Below are 15,941 nucleotides of genomic sequence, written 5' to 3'. Positions count from 1 at the left end.
TGAGGCCTTGCCCAAGGTCACAAGAAATCCATGGCAGAGGCAGTGCCAAGAATACAAACCTAGCCTCTCAGGGACTCCAAAGCACCATCACTAAGACCGTCCTACGATGATGCAGTTCCTGCTCCACTTTCCGACACTCCACACTCTGCTGACAGCGGGGCCTTGCTGGGCTGGGTCTCCTTGGGCACAGAAGGGGCTGAGGAGGAGGCAGGGTCATGGCCTGCCTGCTGCTCAGATGCAGGAGGTGAGGAGCATGGTTACTACCCTGAAGGGATGGGGCTGTGGGTGTTCTAACCCTGTGTGTCTGGGATTATGCTCCCATCAGGTTTAATGCCCCCTGGTGCTCCCGCTGAGGGGGCCCTGTTCTACATAGCCTACCAACATGCGACAGTGGGTAAAAGCAGATAATTGTGTAGGGACCTATTTCATTACAGAGACCTGCAATGCCAACAGCTCAAAAGAACCTCTTTCTTCTTCACCTTCTAGCACCTCGGGCAGCTCCACGTCCCTGCTGGTGGAGGCGAGGTGCAGCCAGGCAACTCTGCAGGCACACTGCTTCCATCTGCAGGTGCAGCCCCCCTCCTCCCCCCCGCAGCTCCCATTGGTCATGGCGTCAGTGCTTGGGGCAGGGGGGACAGAGGCAGCATGCTCCCTCATGCTATCAGTGGCCAATGGAGCTGCATGCCACCTCCCAGCCCGTTTCCTGCCTTTTTCCCCTCGCTCCCTCGTGCTGTCCTGGCTGACTCTGCCCAGCCACTAATGACACTGACTCTGTCCCCACTCCCCAAGCGCTGACTCTGCGGCTCCCAGCCCATTGGCCGGGAGCTGCGGGGGGGTGGTGCCTGCAGCAAACTGATCTGGCAACATGCATGCGTGCTTGCCTGCAGAACTGCCTGGCCACGCCTCCCCTTAGCCAGCAACAGCAGGGACGGGGAGCCGAGCTGCCCGAGGTGAGCATACCCCATGCCATGGACCTCAAAATTTTTACAACAGACACTTGTGTCTGTGTACAGACTCGTTACCAAGCCCTGGGTTCAGGAGACAAAAAGTCTGTGGGATGGGAACTTCTAGCTGTTTGCCAACATGTAAATTTCTTGCTCATACCCTTTTTCCTGCCAAAGAATGGTCACTTAACCAGGTGATAGTCCATTTGATTTTGTTGACACCTGGCTGAGGTGTCTGTTTGCCTTTTGTCTTTGAGGAACCAGTTTGTGCTTGCTTTTCTAAATTTGGAATATGTCTCAGTAGTGTTTATACAGTAGTATCTTATAACTTTACATATAATGTTGCCATACATATTTTACCAGGACAATAATAATGAGCACATCATGAGTTTCAAACAATACCTCACAAGGCATACTTTGTACAAAATCCATTATAGTTTTGTAAAAAGGATGAACATAGGGATACAGACTCTCACCCCTCCCCCTAGATACAATTACTGGTTATGACTGTCCTCTTTTTGCCTATATTGATGTAATCTGTTAATGATCACTGGTCCCTACGCAGCCACCACAAACTTCTAGTCTAGTGATTAATTCATCTTTATCTGTCATAATGAGATCCAAAAGAGTTACCTTATGTTGTGTGCAATACCGTTTCTGCATAAGATCTCCTGCATATGTATCCCAAATTGGAAATCCCAGTAACACAATTTTTCTTTCTGCACAGTACAGATGGGTGCTTAAGGAGTAACTCATTCTCTTCTCTGATTTGATTCAATGGTCTTCAACACAACACCAAAAATGACCGACAGTTCAAGAGACACTAGAAATGTTCTATGAAGAGAAACTGTCTAGAGGAGAATTAATATCAAATTTGATCAAAACTTGATTTCAAATCCTTGATTCAAAAGTATTTTCATATTAGATATGTTCAAACTATTTGGTGAGCCTTTCACTCAGAAGCTATATACCTCTAGGGAACAGTTCCTTCAGGAAACACTTTCATTAGAAATTCCAAGAGAACAGGTCAGTCTTAGATGTTCAAGATCTATATCTGGTATAGAACTCCCATGATTACAGATACAGAAAGTTGTTTGAGAAAAAGAAATTGTCCAAGCAGTCAATAATTTACTGTATTAACCAGCAGGAAAGAGCAGAGCCTATTCTTACTGTTTTTTCTAGAAGAGGAAAGAAAGCATTCTGGTAGACAAAGTAATTTTTAAATACAACCCACTGAAGAGTTTGATAAAACAAGAAGTGAACAGGATTTTTGAAGAAGAAAGCTCCTAAGATAAATTATTTAACCACAACTTGCAGAACTAACTGTTCTTCCTATCAAAGCAAACAGATATTTGGGGGCAGCATGGTTGTCAGAGCAGAGAGGTCATTCTTGTACCATTTAGTTTCATTGGAACAAAAATATTACCTATACTTTTTTATTTTCTATTTGCAGCATAAACTGAAAGCTCTTCTTTGAGTGATTGTACATGTGCAGACCACTCCTGGTGAACATGTGCCCCCCTTCGCAGTCACTGCAAATTTTCCCTCAACGATACCTGTTGGGGCAGCTGGGGCAGCTAGGGCACCTTCTGCTGCTGCATGCCACTGGCATCCACATAAAAGGCCCAGCTGACTCTGAGCCCCCTCAGTTCCTTCTTACGGCCTGTGATGGTCACTGGAACTGCTCTCGTTGCTTTTGCAAGTACTCTCAGTTGACTGTATTCTGGTATTTTATTGTAAATAGTTGAGTGTTAATGGTCTGGAAGCTCCATGGCTAAATCCCAGAGAACAAACTTGCTTGGAACAAGTTCGATAGGTCTTACTAAAGAGTAGAAGGATCTCCATCATGGATGCCTGCCTGTCAAAATGCCTGTCTTCACAAGGTACACCTTCATGTGTACTGTTTCCTTCATATGGTTATAAGTCTTTTGTGTTTGATTAGACTTCCATTGAGAGAGAGATTTTTGAGATCCTATTCCCATGAGGCTGAAAAATCAAGGCCTGCTAAATAACTTATTTTCCTGTCTGACCGTGCTCCAATTTTTTTAAAGGAGTCCAAGCTTATACAGCTTCTGCGATAGTAGCTCACCATTATCCAAAACATTTACATCAACACAAAGCTATGCACTCTCTCCATTGAATGTATTTTGAATACAACCGTCTGTGTATTTAGATGCTGTGAAAGGATCTGATAACTTGGAGGTCTGAAAACAAGGTTTCCACCTGTAACAGTGGCAGAAAGGACATGTCCTCTGAGTCAAAGCTTTTGTATATTCATTTCCCTTTTTCAAGGGTTTAGAGGAAGAATCTATTATGAAATTCTGTTCCTCTCCCACTATGGCCTCTGAAATAAATCCCTATGAATTCTTCTGATTGGCTGACACCAAATTCACCAGCCCATCCCTGTTGGAGGAGGTCTGTCATAGTATTGGAAATGCTAGGTATAAATAAAAGTGGACAGATGGTGATATCAGTATTTCACATGAGTTACTGCATGCTTTGTACGGGTCTTCCCCTCTATCCAGAAATGTGGCATACCCAATTTCATAGTCCAAAATACAATATCCTATCCCTTGTACATAAGATCAGCAATTAGTGTCTAAATCAGACAGAGACAGAGAGAATTATAAATGTATTGTCTGGAAGATGTGAGGAGGGATACAATTCATACTGGATTTATGGATCTAATTTTGCAAATGAAAAATGTAATTTTTTTTAAATAGTAAAATATCAGTGTGTTTTATTTATCCACCTTGTTTGTAACTTTGAGGTCAGGGTGTTTTTATTAATGAATGACAAATTGTTTTTATGATTGATCAACACCGTGAACATTTTTCCAGGTGGATCGTGCTTAATAAATATTTTATTAATAATTATAAACTAGGTAATCCTGGGTTATTGATAGAATCTAACGTCTATTGATCTCCAAGATAATACACTGTATGCCCATAAAAGATAGAAATACTTAAGTTTTTGCTCCAAAATCTCAACATTTCTAATATGTTCGTGGTCCTTTTGGTTCCCCAAGTCCCTAAAAATGTAAGATTAATACCTCTGAGAGAGAGAGAGAGAGAGAGATGCCAGCATATTCAAGTCTCTTGGGCCAGGCTACAATTCAGTTTTCTTGCTTTTCTGTGAAGAGAGATCCCAAGAAGGTCAGCCTCCTTAGGATGTTGTCCAGTACTTTCCTCCATGTTTATAATATGTCAAACTGCTTGGAAGAATGGAGATAAGATAGCTAGAATGGGCAACATTCATAAGGGATGCCAGTCTCCCAGGCGGGGAAGTTCACCCACTTAAAACTTTTCTCAAAAGTACCTGGCTGACAAAGTCAGTGTCATCTTAGAGATGAAAGCAATCTGAAATGCCCCCCACTCCCTTCTTGTTTCCAGGCTAAACAGAAGATATTCATGTGTACCTTCTAACCATCTCCCAAATGTGACTGGAAAAGCATGCTATTCTCCAAAATTTTAATGGCTGCAGTTCATAAATCAGAATGTCTGTTAGTTTTAATTGAAGAATCCAGATCAGGGTCTACTGGATCAGGTCTGCTCCAGCCTAGTAGATAAAGATATAGGAAAGAAACCTACCAAAAATCTAATCCACCCCATCCCTTAGGAGTCAAAGCTGTTTTGTCTGCGGCTTTGACAATTTCTGGTGCAGACATGCATAAGGATAGGAGTTATATAGGGCATCCATATAATGTCTTATCAAAACTCTGCAGACTAGTCACCTCTGCTTTCCTTAGTGGGGGACTTTGGCCAATGCATCCTACTTATTGTGCTCATCTAGTGCTTCTTGAATGTTCTTCATTGTACACCTTGTTTATAATTTGGTATTTTGTAGCTAAGGGATTCCTATATACAATTCCTATCCATCATGACTTGGCATACATCAGGTGCAGAAATAGACATGTTATGTTCGAATTGCCTTTCTGTACTGTATGTCAATCAGAATGAAATACTCCTCCCCCCATGGAAATAACTGACATGTGGGTATTAATCTAAGATCTTATTGCAGTAAAATCTTTGCTGCTTACACAAGTTTAAAGTATTAACTGTTTACTGAAGCAGTTGCTTTAGAAAGAACAAGGTCCTGGAAATAAAACTGTCACAGAAGGCATCTATAAAAGGGCACAAAAAGGAGAGCTCTCTCCTGTCAGCATAGAGCTGCTACGCGAGAGATGTTATTGCATCAGTACAGCTGTATCGCTGTAAGCTCTCTAGTGTAGGCCTAGCCTTACTTACTGATTGGTTGCTGCAGCCTTTCTGCCTGAATGGAGAGTGAACTGCAGCCTATCCTCTCTGAATTAACATCCCAAAGGTGTACAAAGATGCTTAACTGGTAACATCGCTGTTTAGAATCTGTGTTTCAACCAAAAGGCTTGGAACGAAGTATGAGGGAAAACACAAGGCTTTTTTGTTTTTTGGTTTTGGTTTTTTTTTTTTTGTTTGTTTTTTTTGTTTGTTTTTTTAAAAACACCTTACAATTGAGAGGAGGCACAACATCTGACAGATGGGTGCCAGTGTTCTTAGAGTCGCATTAACCCTTTTGTTTGTTCGGTTTCTGTGCTTCATAGTAAAGTACATAGGGCAACATTTGATATCTCTTTGGTCGCATTCACATTGATAGATTTTCCTTTCTTCCTTCATTAGAATTGTAACTATTGGCAGTGTTTGAATAAAAGTCTTCCACTTTGGTTGAAAAGGAATAGAGACAATGTAGTTGTTGAACTAACAAGAGTGAAATGATGTGAGAACCAACGCTTATTACTGGTACATGGAGGAGCCTGTTAAAGATAGTCTGTTTTGAATACAATCTTTTTTTCTTGCTTTACACTAAAACTGCAATCCTTGGCTCATTTATACTGAATGGAATTTGATGATAAAGAAATTCAGCTCTGAGTTCACATTAGCTCACAACATCTGTTTCATTCCTATATAGTGTACCGGATTTGAAGGATACCTTATGGTATTTCAAGGTCTGCATGTGTTTGAGAAGTATTCTACTAACTCTGTATAAATAACTGTTTATGAATTCTTCAATCTACTTATGAGTAGCTCTATCGAGGAGAGCAAATAAATCTAGTGTGTCATCAGTTTACTTATACAAGTCTATTTAGATTTTTCAATTGAAAATATTTTCAGCACTCAGTATGTTTGTTATTTGGATAAAATTACTCCTATATGTGAGAGAAATTCATAGAATCAGAACTTAAAGATGGAACTGAGCTACTGGGGCAGGTCATTTAATCTACCCTCCACCATCACAGGATTTCTCCCTGTGGTACACTGGCCTGCAGTCAAAATGCCTTCGGCTGAAAATTCATCAGATCTGACAAGCTGAAATGAAGTGATGGGATTTTCACCACTTTACAGTGGAATGTGATTCCACCATCAGCTCTTGCCTGATACTCATTCTAAATTGTTAAGAGGCATATATAGTGTTTTAAGTAATGGTAATTGTTTTCGCTAGTCAGTAAAGACCTCGCCTCTTTTTTACTGGTGTGGTTTGGTTTTGTTTGTTTTTGTTTAATAGAAAATATGCTGGAGGTAATGGGCAGCCTCAGAGAGGAAAACACGATGCGAGCAAAAATATAATTAAAAATCATGTTTTATTTGAAGGTTCTAATCATATTTTAGATTAAATGGGTGTTCCCATTGCCGCATTTTTCTGTATTGTTGTTTCTAAAGGGTTTTCAACAAAAAATTCATCTAGAATATTACGAAAAATACTTTTTTAGAAGCAGTCCTTGAAATACGTATTTTTCTGTGTTGGTTGAATAGCTTTCCATTCCTTTCTTCTGTCTAGGACTACAATGATGAAATCAGACAGGCACAGCTCCAAGAATTAACATATTTGAATGGTGGTTCAGAAAATGCAGAAGTTCCAGTTGTTCGCGGAAAACCACCAATACGAGCACGAGGAGTACCAGTCCCTGCTTTGGCCAGGTAGGTACCTCCAAAATGCCACAGCGTTTTAATTGTACATGTACATTTGCTCTTAGTCTTGAATCAAGTCTGACTCTCCAGAGCATATGGCAAGGTATTATGTAAGAAAAACAAGAATGGCAAAGTAACTCTGTACCATATGATTTCTATTTACACGGATACCAAAATGTGAGGAAATATCGTGGTTCTGCAGAAAGATTCACATTGGTTCACAGAATCATAGAAGATTAGGGTTGGAAGAGACCTCAGGAGGTCATCTAATCCAACCCCCTGCTCAAAGCAGGACCAACCACAACTAAATCATCCCAGCCAGGGCTTTGTCAAGCTGGGCCTTAAAAACCTCTAAGGATGGAGATTCCACCACCTCCCTAGGTAACCCATTCCAGTGCTTCACCACCCTCCTAGTGAAATAGTTTTTCCTAATATCCAACTTAGACCTTCCCCTCTGCCACTTGAGACCACTGCTTCATATTCTTTCATCTGCCACCACTGAGAACAGTCTAGATCCATCCTCTTTGGAACCCCCCTTCAGGTAGTTGAAGGCTGCTATAAAATCCCCCCTCACTCTTCTCTTCTGCAGACTAAATAAGCCCAATTCCCTCAGTCTCTCCTCATAAGTCACATGTCCCAGCCCTCTGCTGGACTGTCTCCAATTTTTCCACATCCTTTCTGTAGGTGGGGGGCCCAAAACTGGATGCAGTACTCCAGATGTGGCCTCACCAGTGCTCAATAGAGGGGGCATAATCACTTCCCTCGATCTGCTGGCAATGCTCCTACTAATACAGCCCAATATGCCGTTAGCCATCTTGGCAACAAGGGCACACTGTTGACTCATATCCTGCTTCTCGTCCATTGTAATCCCCCTGTCCTTTTTTGCAGAACTGCCACTTAGCTAGTCGGTCCCCAGCCTGTAGCAGTGCATGGGATTCTTCAGTCCTAAGTGCAGGACTCTGCATTTATTCTTGTTGAACCTTATTAGATTTCTTTTGGCCCAGTCCTCCAATTTGCCTAGGTCACTCTGGACCCTATCCCTACCCTCCAGCATATCTACCTCTTCCCCTAGCTTAGTGTCATCTGTGAACTTGCTGAGGGTGCAATCCATCCCATCATCCAGATCATTAATGAAGATGTTGAACAAAACCGGCTCCAAGACCAACCCCTGGGCACTCCACTTGATACCGGCTGCCAACTAGACATTGAGCGGTTGATCACTACCCATTGAGCCTGACGAACTAGCCAGCTTTCTGTCCACCTTAAAGTCCATTCATCCAATTCATACTTTTTTAACTTGCTGGCAAGAATACTGTGGGAGACCATATCAAAAGGTTTGCTAAAGTCAAGGTACGTCATGTCCACTGCTTTCCCCATATCCACAGAACTAATTCTTTCATCATAGAAGGCAATCAGGTTGGTCAGGCATGACTTGCCCTTGGTGAATCCATGTTGACTGTTCCTAATCACCTTCCTCTCCTCCAAGTGCTTCAAAATGGATTCCTTGTGGACCTGCTCCATGATTTTTCCAGGGACAGAGGTGAGGCTGACTGGTCTGTAGTTCCCCGGATTCTCCTTCTTCCCTTTTTTAAAGATGGGCACTATAATTTCCTTTTTCCAATTGCCTGGGACCTCCCCAGATCACCACGAGTTTTCAAAGACAATGGCCAATGGCTCTGCAATCCCATAAGCCGACACCCTCAGCACCCTTGGATGCATTAGATCCAGATCCATGAACTTGTGCATGTCCAGCTTTTCTAAATAGTCCTTAACCTGTTCTTTCACCGCTGAAGGCTGCTCACCTCCTCCCCATACTGTGCTGCCCAGCACAGAAGTCTGGGAGCTGACCTTGTCTGTGAAGGCTGAGGCACAAAAGGCAATGAATACTTCAGCTTTTTCCATGTCGTCTGTCACTAGGTTGCCTCCCCCATTCAGTAGGGGTCCCACACTTTTCCTGACCTTCTTGTTACTAACATACCTGTAGAAACCCTTCTTGTTACCATTCACATCTCTTGCTAACTGCAACTCCAATTGTGCTTTGGCCTTCCTGTTTACATACATTGATATACACACATTGTGGTTTGAATTAGCAAGCCTATGTCTTGCGAACTCTTAGCAAGGGTGACATGATGTCTGTGTTGAGAAAAGATAACTCTGCAGTATTGAGTGTAACACTGGATGTTCAGTTACATAAGGGACCAATCAAGTTTTGTTTTAATTATAAGTAGGACTTCTGATTTTTCATTTTAACTGATAAAACACTTCTTATCCGAAATAAAGAGGGGTTTAGCCAACGAAGACCAGTATAAAACTGGAAATGGTTATTTATTACTTGTGTACACTGAGTGGTACTGCAGAGTGTGGGGGTTTGATTTCTGAACCACACTAATGTGTTGCACATTAATTGAACTGAGTAGGCCCTGCTGGTGCACATGAAAGGTTCCCTAGCCTAATTCAAAGTAATGCTGTTTGAAACAGTATTACATTATAGTGCACTAGGGAACATTACAATGAGATTACTACTTATGGTATATACTTCTGTAATGAGTAAAGTATATACAAAGAGAGCACCCCAAGTCCCTCCCCCACCCACAATTTTTGGGCACCAACATAAAACTCAAAATTTACCAAAATAACCCCCTCCACTCCAACTAAACTAATAAGCCCTGAAAAACAGAAGCCCTAGTTACAATGTGCTTAATAGATAGATATTCAGATAGGAAGGGTTATAAAATGCTAAGGGTTTTGTAATCAGTACTTTAATTGATTACCCTATTCTTACCTAATAACGTATGTATTTTCCCCATTGTACGAACAAGAAACTCTTTGAGGCACAGAAAAGTTAATCTTTCAAAAGGTCACAATGGAGCTCATTGGCACATCTAGAATTAGTATCCAGGCCGCCTGAATTCTAGTCCCATTCACTAACCACAAAACCACAGTGTGTCATCCTTCCTTCCTTAAGGTTGTTCAGTTATTTTTTCAAGTAACTGCAGTCACTGTTACAAATGGTCTCGCATCTTTACTCCCACAATGATACTTCTGATGTTTTGGTTGTTTTAGCTGCTATAGATTGGCTTTTTGGGACACATTTCTTAGATAAACAATTAATGGTCTGGCTTCCTTTTATTGAGTCCTGAATTTCAGACTAATTTGTTTTAACTCTTTAACTGGTTTATAAGATGTACTAATTTTTTAATTTTAACATTATCGTGATAATTCAGCATGATCAAAAGCTAAAAATATAAGTTCACATAAGTGTTTTGAAGCTTGAGTTTGGTTTTGGACCCATCTCTCAATTTAAAAAAAGCCACATGTCCAAATCCTTCAGATTTGAATTTGAGTATTTAACACGCATTTTTGTTAGATGGAGAAAAGGGGGGAAATATGCTTCCTCTTCTATAGTACTTTCCTTTACTACAAGAACAGTCGTATGCCTCCGTTATCAACCCTTTCATGCCCATTTATTTGAAATTCAGAAGTGACAGCTCAGGTTTTTTTCCTCCAAGTCCTTTGAATCCCTAGTGTGTGTTGGGTGGTGGAGGGGGTAAAAAAAGCAGTGCAGGGCATTTACGTTATAACACAGATCTTAGTTTCTATAGAGAAAACTGTTGCTACTCTGTAAATTAAGCCATTTCTCTTCTACCAGATCCGTCATTTTTATTTACGGTAAATCCTAACTCACAGGTTAGTTTCAAAATGAAGTTCAATATACAGTCCTGAGGCTAACCTAACTCATGTAAACAGATATTTTTTGGGGGGAAAAATGCCTGGAGAACTGAGACAATCTGGAAAGATGACCAAATTATTCATCTCATTTAACAATGCAAATTGAGTCTGTTAATTTTTGAGCATTTACATTATCTAGAATGGTGGTATTCTGTATCAGAGCCTTGTTCCTTCGAGGTTATAGTTTTGTTCTCTGTCCTGGCTTTTTGTATTGGAGGAATTATTTGCTTTTGTACACTTTGCTAAGTTACCTATTGCAAGATACATGTTGTCTACTTTGCTGTTTCAATTTTAAGATTATTCAAACAGTGATAAAACTGTCATGATGTCCCACTTCCTTAGCATTGTACATGTTATTCACTAGGCTTAGGAAATCCATAAGGCTAAATCCATTCACTTTTTGTTTTAAAAGAAAGGAGCCTCTGGATCCCTCCATTCTGCTTGTGTAATATTTTCATGACAGTATTTTAAGTGTATATTTTAGATCAATCAATCAATATGTGGGCATGAAAATCCTTTGATAAAGGCTTAGATAACCCATGTTTTTTGCTGAAGCTTTAACAGTGATCTTTTTATTTCTATAAAATATATTTGAATCGTTTTTATAATATTAAGGTACCAGTTGCAAACATCTGTAGCCACATCTTAGTTATCCTGTAGACCTTTCTTGCAATAATATTCTGGTTGTCAGGAATTTTTCCCCTGGTTTGGGTTATATCTTTGGTTCTTTTCTCCAGCTAATGTGCTTCTCTAATTTTTCTTCATATGATCTATTGATGGGTGTTCCATAGTGTTCAGATTTAGGTACACATATATTTGCATCTGAAAGGTTTTTGTGCACTAATTCCTACAAACATCACATTTTGGTTATTTGTAGATAACTTAGGTTTATACTTCTCAGGGTCTGTCTTTACATTTCTCACTTTCTCAGTGACACCTCTAACAAGTGCACGCTAAACTTAGTTCTCATCACAAAGACTTTTGGTTCTGTCGTGCTTTTCTACTCTACTAATATTTAGAGAGAAATTTTTCATTTACCTTAGAAACACCTTTTTCTGTGATACAGAATTTGATCATTATCTTGGACTAACTTGTTTCTGTTCTTGTATTGATTCTTTTGAGATCTTTAGTTACCATTTGTCTGTAAGCTTCTACCCTTTCCATTTGCAATCACTTAAAATTGTGTGTCCTCCAATCTTTTTTTAAATTCTTATAACTGCCATGCAATTCTATTTAAATGTATGCTAGATACCTCTGGGTTTGAGTTCAACTTAAAGGTGATCTGCCAAGGGAAAAAAATGGGGTTTGTGTCTTCTGTTCCTTTTTTGATGTATGATATAAAGAAGCCCTGACATGAGTTCCTTTTTTGTTGTTGTTTAAGTTGTTTAAAAGTTGTTTCTTTATTTTACATTAAAAATTGAAGTCTTGTCTCAGGTGATGGCTGGAGAATTGATGAAATGGTAATATGAGAACTTGAAATGTCTAACATTGTGATTTAAGGAAGCCTTTGTTAAAGGCTTTAACATCCAGCCCCATAAATGATGTTTAAACAAACAAACATCCCTGAGGTCTGGCAACAAAATCAGAGAAGACAAAAAAGACATTCCTGATCTTTCTAAGAAAACATAGGTGCAGAAAAGTTAATGATTTAAAAAAAAAACACTTTTTAGTCGTATACCTCATAAAAGACAGGAAGATTACAATTCCAATACTTTTAAATTCATTTTGAATATAAGATCTCAAACCCGTCCTCTCCCTTCGTTCAGCAACCAATTTATGTAATATGATATAACAAACATCTTTCTGCACAGAATCTTTCCTCAATTCCTTTGCTTATGTTTATTTTCCTATTTACAGGTTAAAGTGTTGGGTTTTCACCTGTTATATTTTCACCACACAGTGGAATTCTCTCCTTATTCGCTATTTCATTTTAAGGACATGACAGAATACCATGTTCTTTTTCAGTTTCTGTACTTTATATATACCTGTTGTACAGTACCTGGTAATTGGTCACATTTTTCTTTATTAGCTGCCAACTGTATGCTTGAGTGCTGCACAGGGAAAGATCTGATGCTTTCCCTATGGACTTTATGTTCTAAATCTGGCAGACAATATAGCTTGTCAAAAGTGCCTTTTCTTACATATATAAAATTCCAGTATATGCTTTATTCAGAAGTTTCAGAATATAGAGATCAGTACATTTGTTACCTCTTGTAAATTGCCAAACATTAGATTGTCATAAATGTATGTCAGTTAGCTTCCTACTAACTTTCTTGACGAGTACTTTTTTCATAGAGCATTCTTTGGCTTAGAACTAGGACTCTCCCAGTCATCTTGCCCCTCTCCCTCTCTCTCATATCATCATCTCCACATCCCTCCCATGGCTTTGTACAGAAAGCTTGCCTCCTACTCCTGAGGGAGAAAAAGAGGAAGTAGAAAATAAGACTTAATTGTCACAGAAGAGTTTGCCTCCCTTCCCAACTTGAGCTTTTAAGTATTCACTTTCCTTCCTTCCGTTGATCTTGAATCTAGTGCTACTTCCTTTTTCTTGGGTCCCCCCGCTTGTTTCTCTGCTCTCCTGATAATGACAGGAGGAAGGAAGCAATACTACAAAATGGTGGGGCTTACATTGATAAACATCTCTTACCCTTTAGATATTCTATATCTATTCTGAGTATGCATCAGAAAGGAGGGGACAAAGGGACTTGGTCATCATGGGTGTCTCAGCTATTGTTTCTTTGGGGAAGAGGGGGGAAGAAGAATCTTAACTGTTTAACTCTGATATGCTAGCTAGTAGTTCCTGCCGTTCTCCAACTGTGATCCTGCTTCTGCTTCTTCCATCTCCCAGCTGCTGTTCCTTCCCTTCCTCTATCCCCACACCTACCCAGCTCCTGGAGCCCAGCAAGGTCTAAAATTTGAAAAATTATTCAAGGGTGAGTGGGCCAGTGTCACTTCCCTACAGGTGTATTAATTCACGCAATTGTAACTAAAGCCCTGCAAATCCTAGGGTATCCGCTTTTTATCTGTAGATACCCGCATCCACGGATGTGGATATCAGTGGACCATTTTTGCAGATTGCGGATGATGTGGATCCAAATTTTTTATTTAAAGCCCTGCACATCTGCAGATATCCATGGATCATTTTTGTGGATCAGATGTGAATACAAATTTTGTATCCACACAGGCTCTAACTGTAACATCTCCCTTGGAATCGATATGATTTTCAGTATCTTCTTATTTAAAAATGCATGCATTGACAATGATGATATGAATTGCAGATACAATTTTTAAAAGTGTGTAGTTAGGAATGTTAAGTCTTATGGACTCTAGCTAGTGTCTCTCTCCAAGGGCCTCTTGCAAACCTGAAAACCGCATTTCTTTTAATTACTTTACACTTGAAAAAAATAATTAGCTTATTTTAAACTTAAAACATGACTCTCTTCAGAATTAATCAGATTCCTGACAAATTTCCTAACCCAAAAATATTGGGGGGGGGGAAACTTTACTGGACACTACTTCTCAATTTACCTGAGTGAAGGAATTTACCTCAGTTGCCCTGATTTTTTTTACAAAAGCTCTTGACGTTGTTGCTAAGGGAATTGCTTTTATGACTCACCTGGCTTTCTGGTGGGGTTGAATAATTTCTCCTGTGTTAAATGCTTGTACCCACCAATGCTAATCCATTTAGCCATTTGGTTTCTTTCTACTTATTTTGATCAGATTTGCAGTCAAAATTCTAATACTTGAGGAATTTATGCAAGCAACTGATAGGAGTTACAGTAGAATATTTAATTGGGTTTTGAGGATCTCATACAAGAGCACAAGAAGCTATTCTGACTAATATTCTCCTGGAAAATATAAATGGTCATTTCAAGTACTTGCTTCAAGGTGGACTAGCATACAGTAACTTTTGTGCAGTTGTGCTATATGAAGAAACATTGTGACTTCCCATTTTTATACCTTCTTTCCTCCTTTGGAGTATTAATATCATGTAGAAAATCTCCAAAATTATCCACCTAAAATTCAGTGGCTCCAGTTCCATCAAGGAATTATGTGCATGCAAGAGTTATGTTGGTCCTACACAGAAAATTCCTCGAATTGTGGCGTCTAAGAATGCAGCTATTATCAAATCTTTTCACCCGTCTCCTTCATAGAGTATTACTGCTATGCTACCCCATATAATGCCTTTTCTTAGCCCTCCTTATAGTGTCCTTATATTTTGGGATAGCTTATTTGGGAAAATGACACAAGTTTCCAATTAATATAGATCAGAAGCACTATTCATATATCTTGTTAAAACCCTGTTACTTACCTTTGTGTGCAGGCTGGGGTCCTCAAGGCTTCATTACTGCAACTCTGTCTGGGGCTAAATATAACAGTCACACAAATTCTACAGCTAGTTTAGAATGCTGCAGCCTGCCTCAGTCATAAGTGACATAGGATCATGTCACTCCTATAATGCTCTCACAAATTCCTCATTAATTTCCAGATCGAATTTAAACTCCCAGTCCTAATCTGTAATACTCTGAATTAATTTGAATTTATAAAGACTGCCTTTTTGTCCACAATCCACTGAGGCAATGTACTCCATAGGGTTGTTGAAGCTTGAGAGAGAAGATCCAGGAGCTGTGTGGGGCAGTGTGTTCTCTATGGCTTTATTGCAGTTAGCAGAGGATGAGAGACTGAGTATGAGCCTAACTATGTTCAGCTCAAAATGAAGGCCACCTTTTTGATAGTTTTATTCCAGCAATGACATGTATTTAAAATAAAACAAAACAAAATGAGAAGGCAGAGGTGCTAATCACCTGTTTATTTTTGGCATGTGGATAGCAAGGTGCTAAGATATCAACGTTGCTAAAGAAATTTGACAAGAGAATTAAATATGAATATATTTACTAAATGCTACCTGTACAGTTACATTTCTCTGAGGATCAGTTTCTGCCCTGCTACTAAAACAAGATTTGTATCTGTGCCCATAGAAGGGAAAAATATTGTTTTTGTAGAAAGGAAATCACTAAAACCGTACCATTTTTTTAAAAAAAACCGAATTTATCGTGTAAGTCTAAATCACTAAAGACTTATTGTACACTTAAAAAATGTTATGTAAGTATACAAGAATGATAAAGTATTACAAAATGCTGTATTCATGTATATAAGGGTTGTAGGAAAAGAGTTCTGTATTTGAAAAATGCTGTTGTCATGTAATTATACCATTGGGCTGTGTACGTATTGCGGGAAGTGGTACAGTTCATGGTATTTGTGTGACTTATTCATGGTAAAATCTTTACTAAGGGAGATGCTTCCACCTATGATTTGACAAGCAGAT

The 15,941-nt window shown here is 39.5% G+C and overlaps 1 protein-coding gene across 3 annotated transcripts in view; it reads left to right on the top strand.

Annotated features, from left to right (window-relative positions):
• Positions 1-15,941, top strand: part of KHDRBS3 (KH RNA binding domain containing, signal transduction associated 3) — a 192,774-nt gene that overhangs the window by 92,918 nt on the left and 83,915 nt on the right. For all 3 annotated transcript variants that reach the window (XM_043539053.1, XM_043539052.1, XM_043539054.1), the window contains exon 5: positions 6,756-6,895. In XM_043539053.1, the coding sequence (XP_043394988.1) occupies positions 6,756-6,895 (140 nt within the window). The remainder of the gene's footprint in view (positions 1-6,755; positions 6,896-15,941) is intronic.

This window comes from Chelonia mydas, chromosome 2 (genome assembly GCF_015237465.2).
Source record: "Chelonia mydas isolate rCheMyd1 chromosome 2, rCheMyd1.pri.v2, whole genome shotgun sequence".
Lineage (NCBI taxonomy): Eukaryota > Metazoa > Chordata > Testudines > Cheloniidae > Chelonia > Chelonia mydas.
The sequence above is the reverse complement of the archived record's forward strand: the minus strand, read 5'-3'. Positions and strand labels throughout refer to the sequence as shown.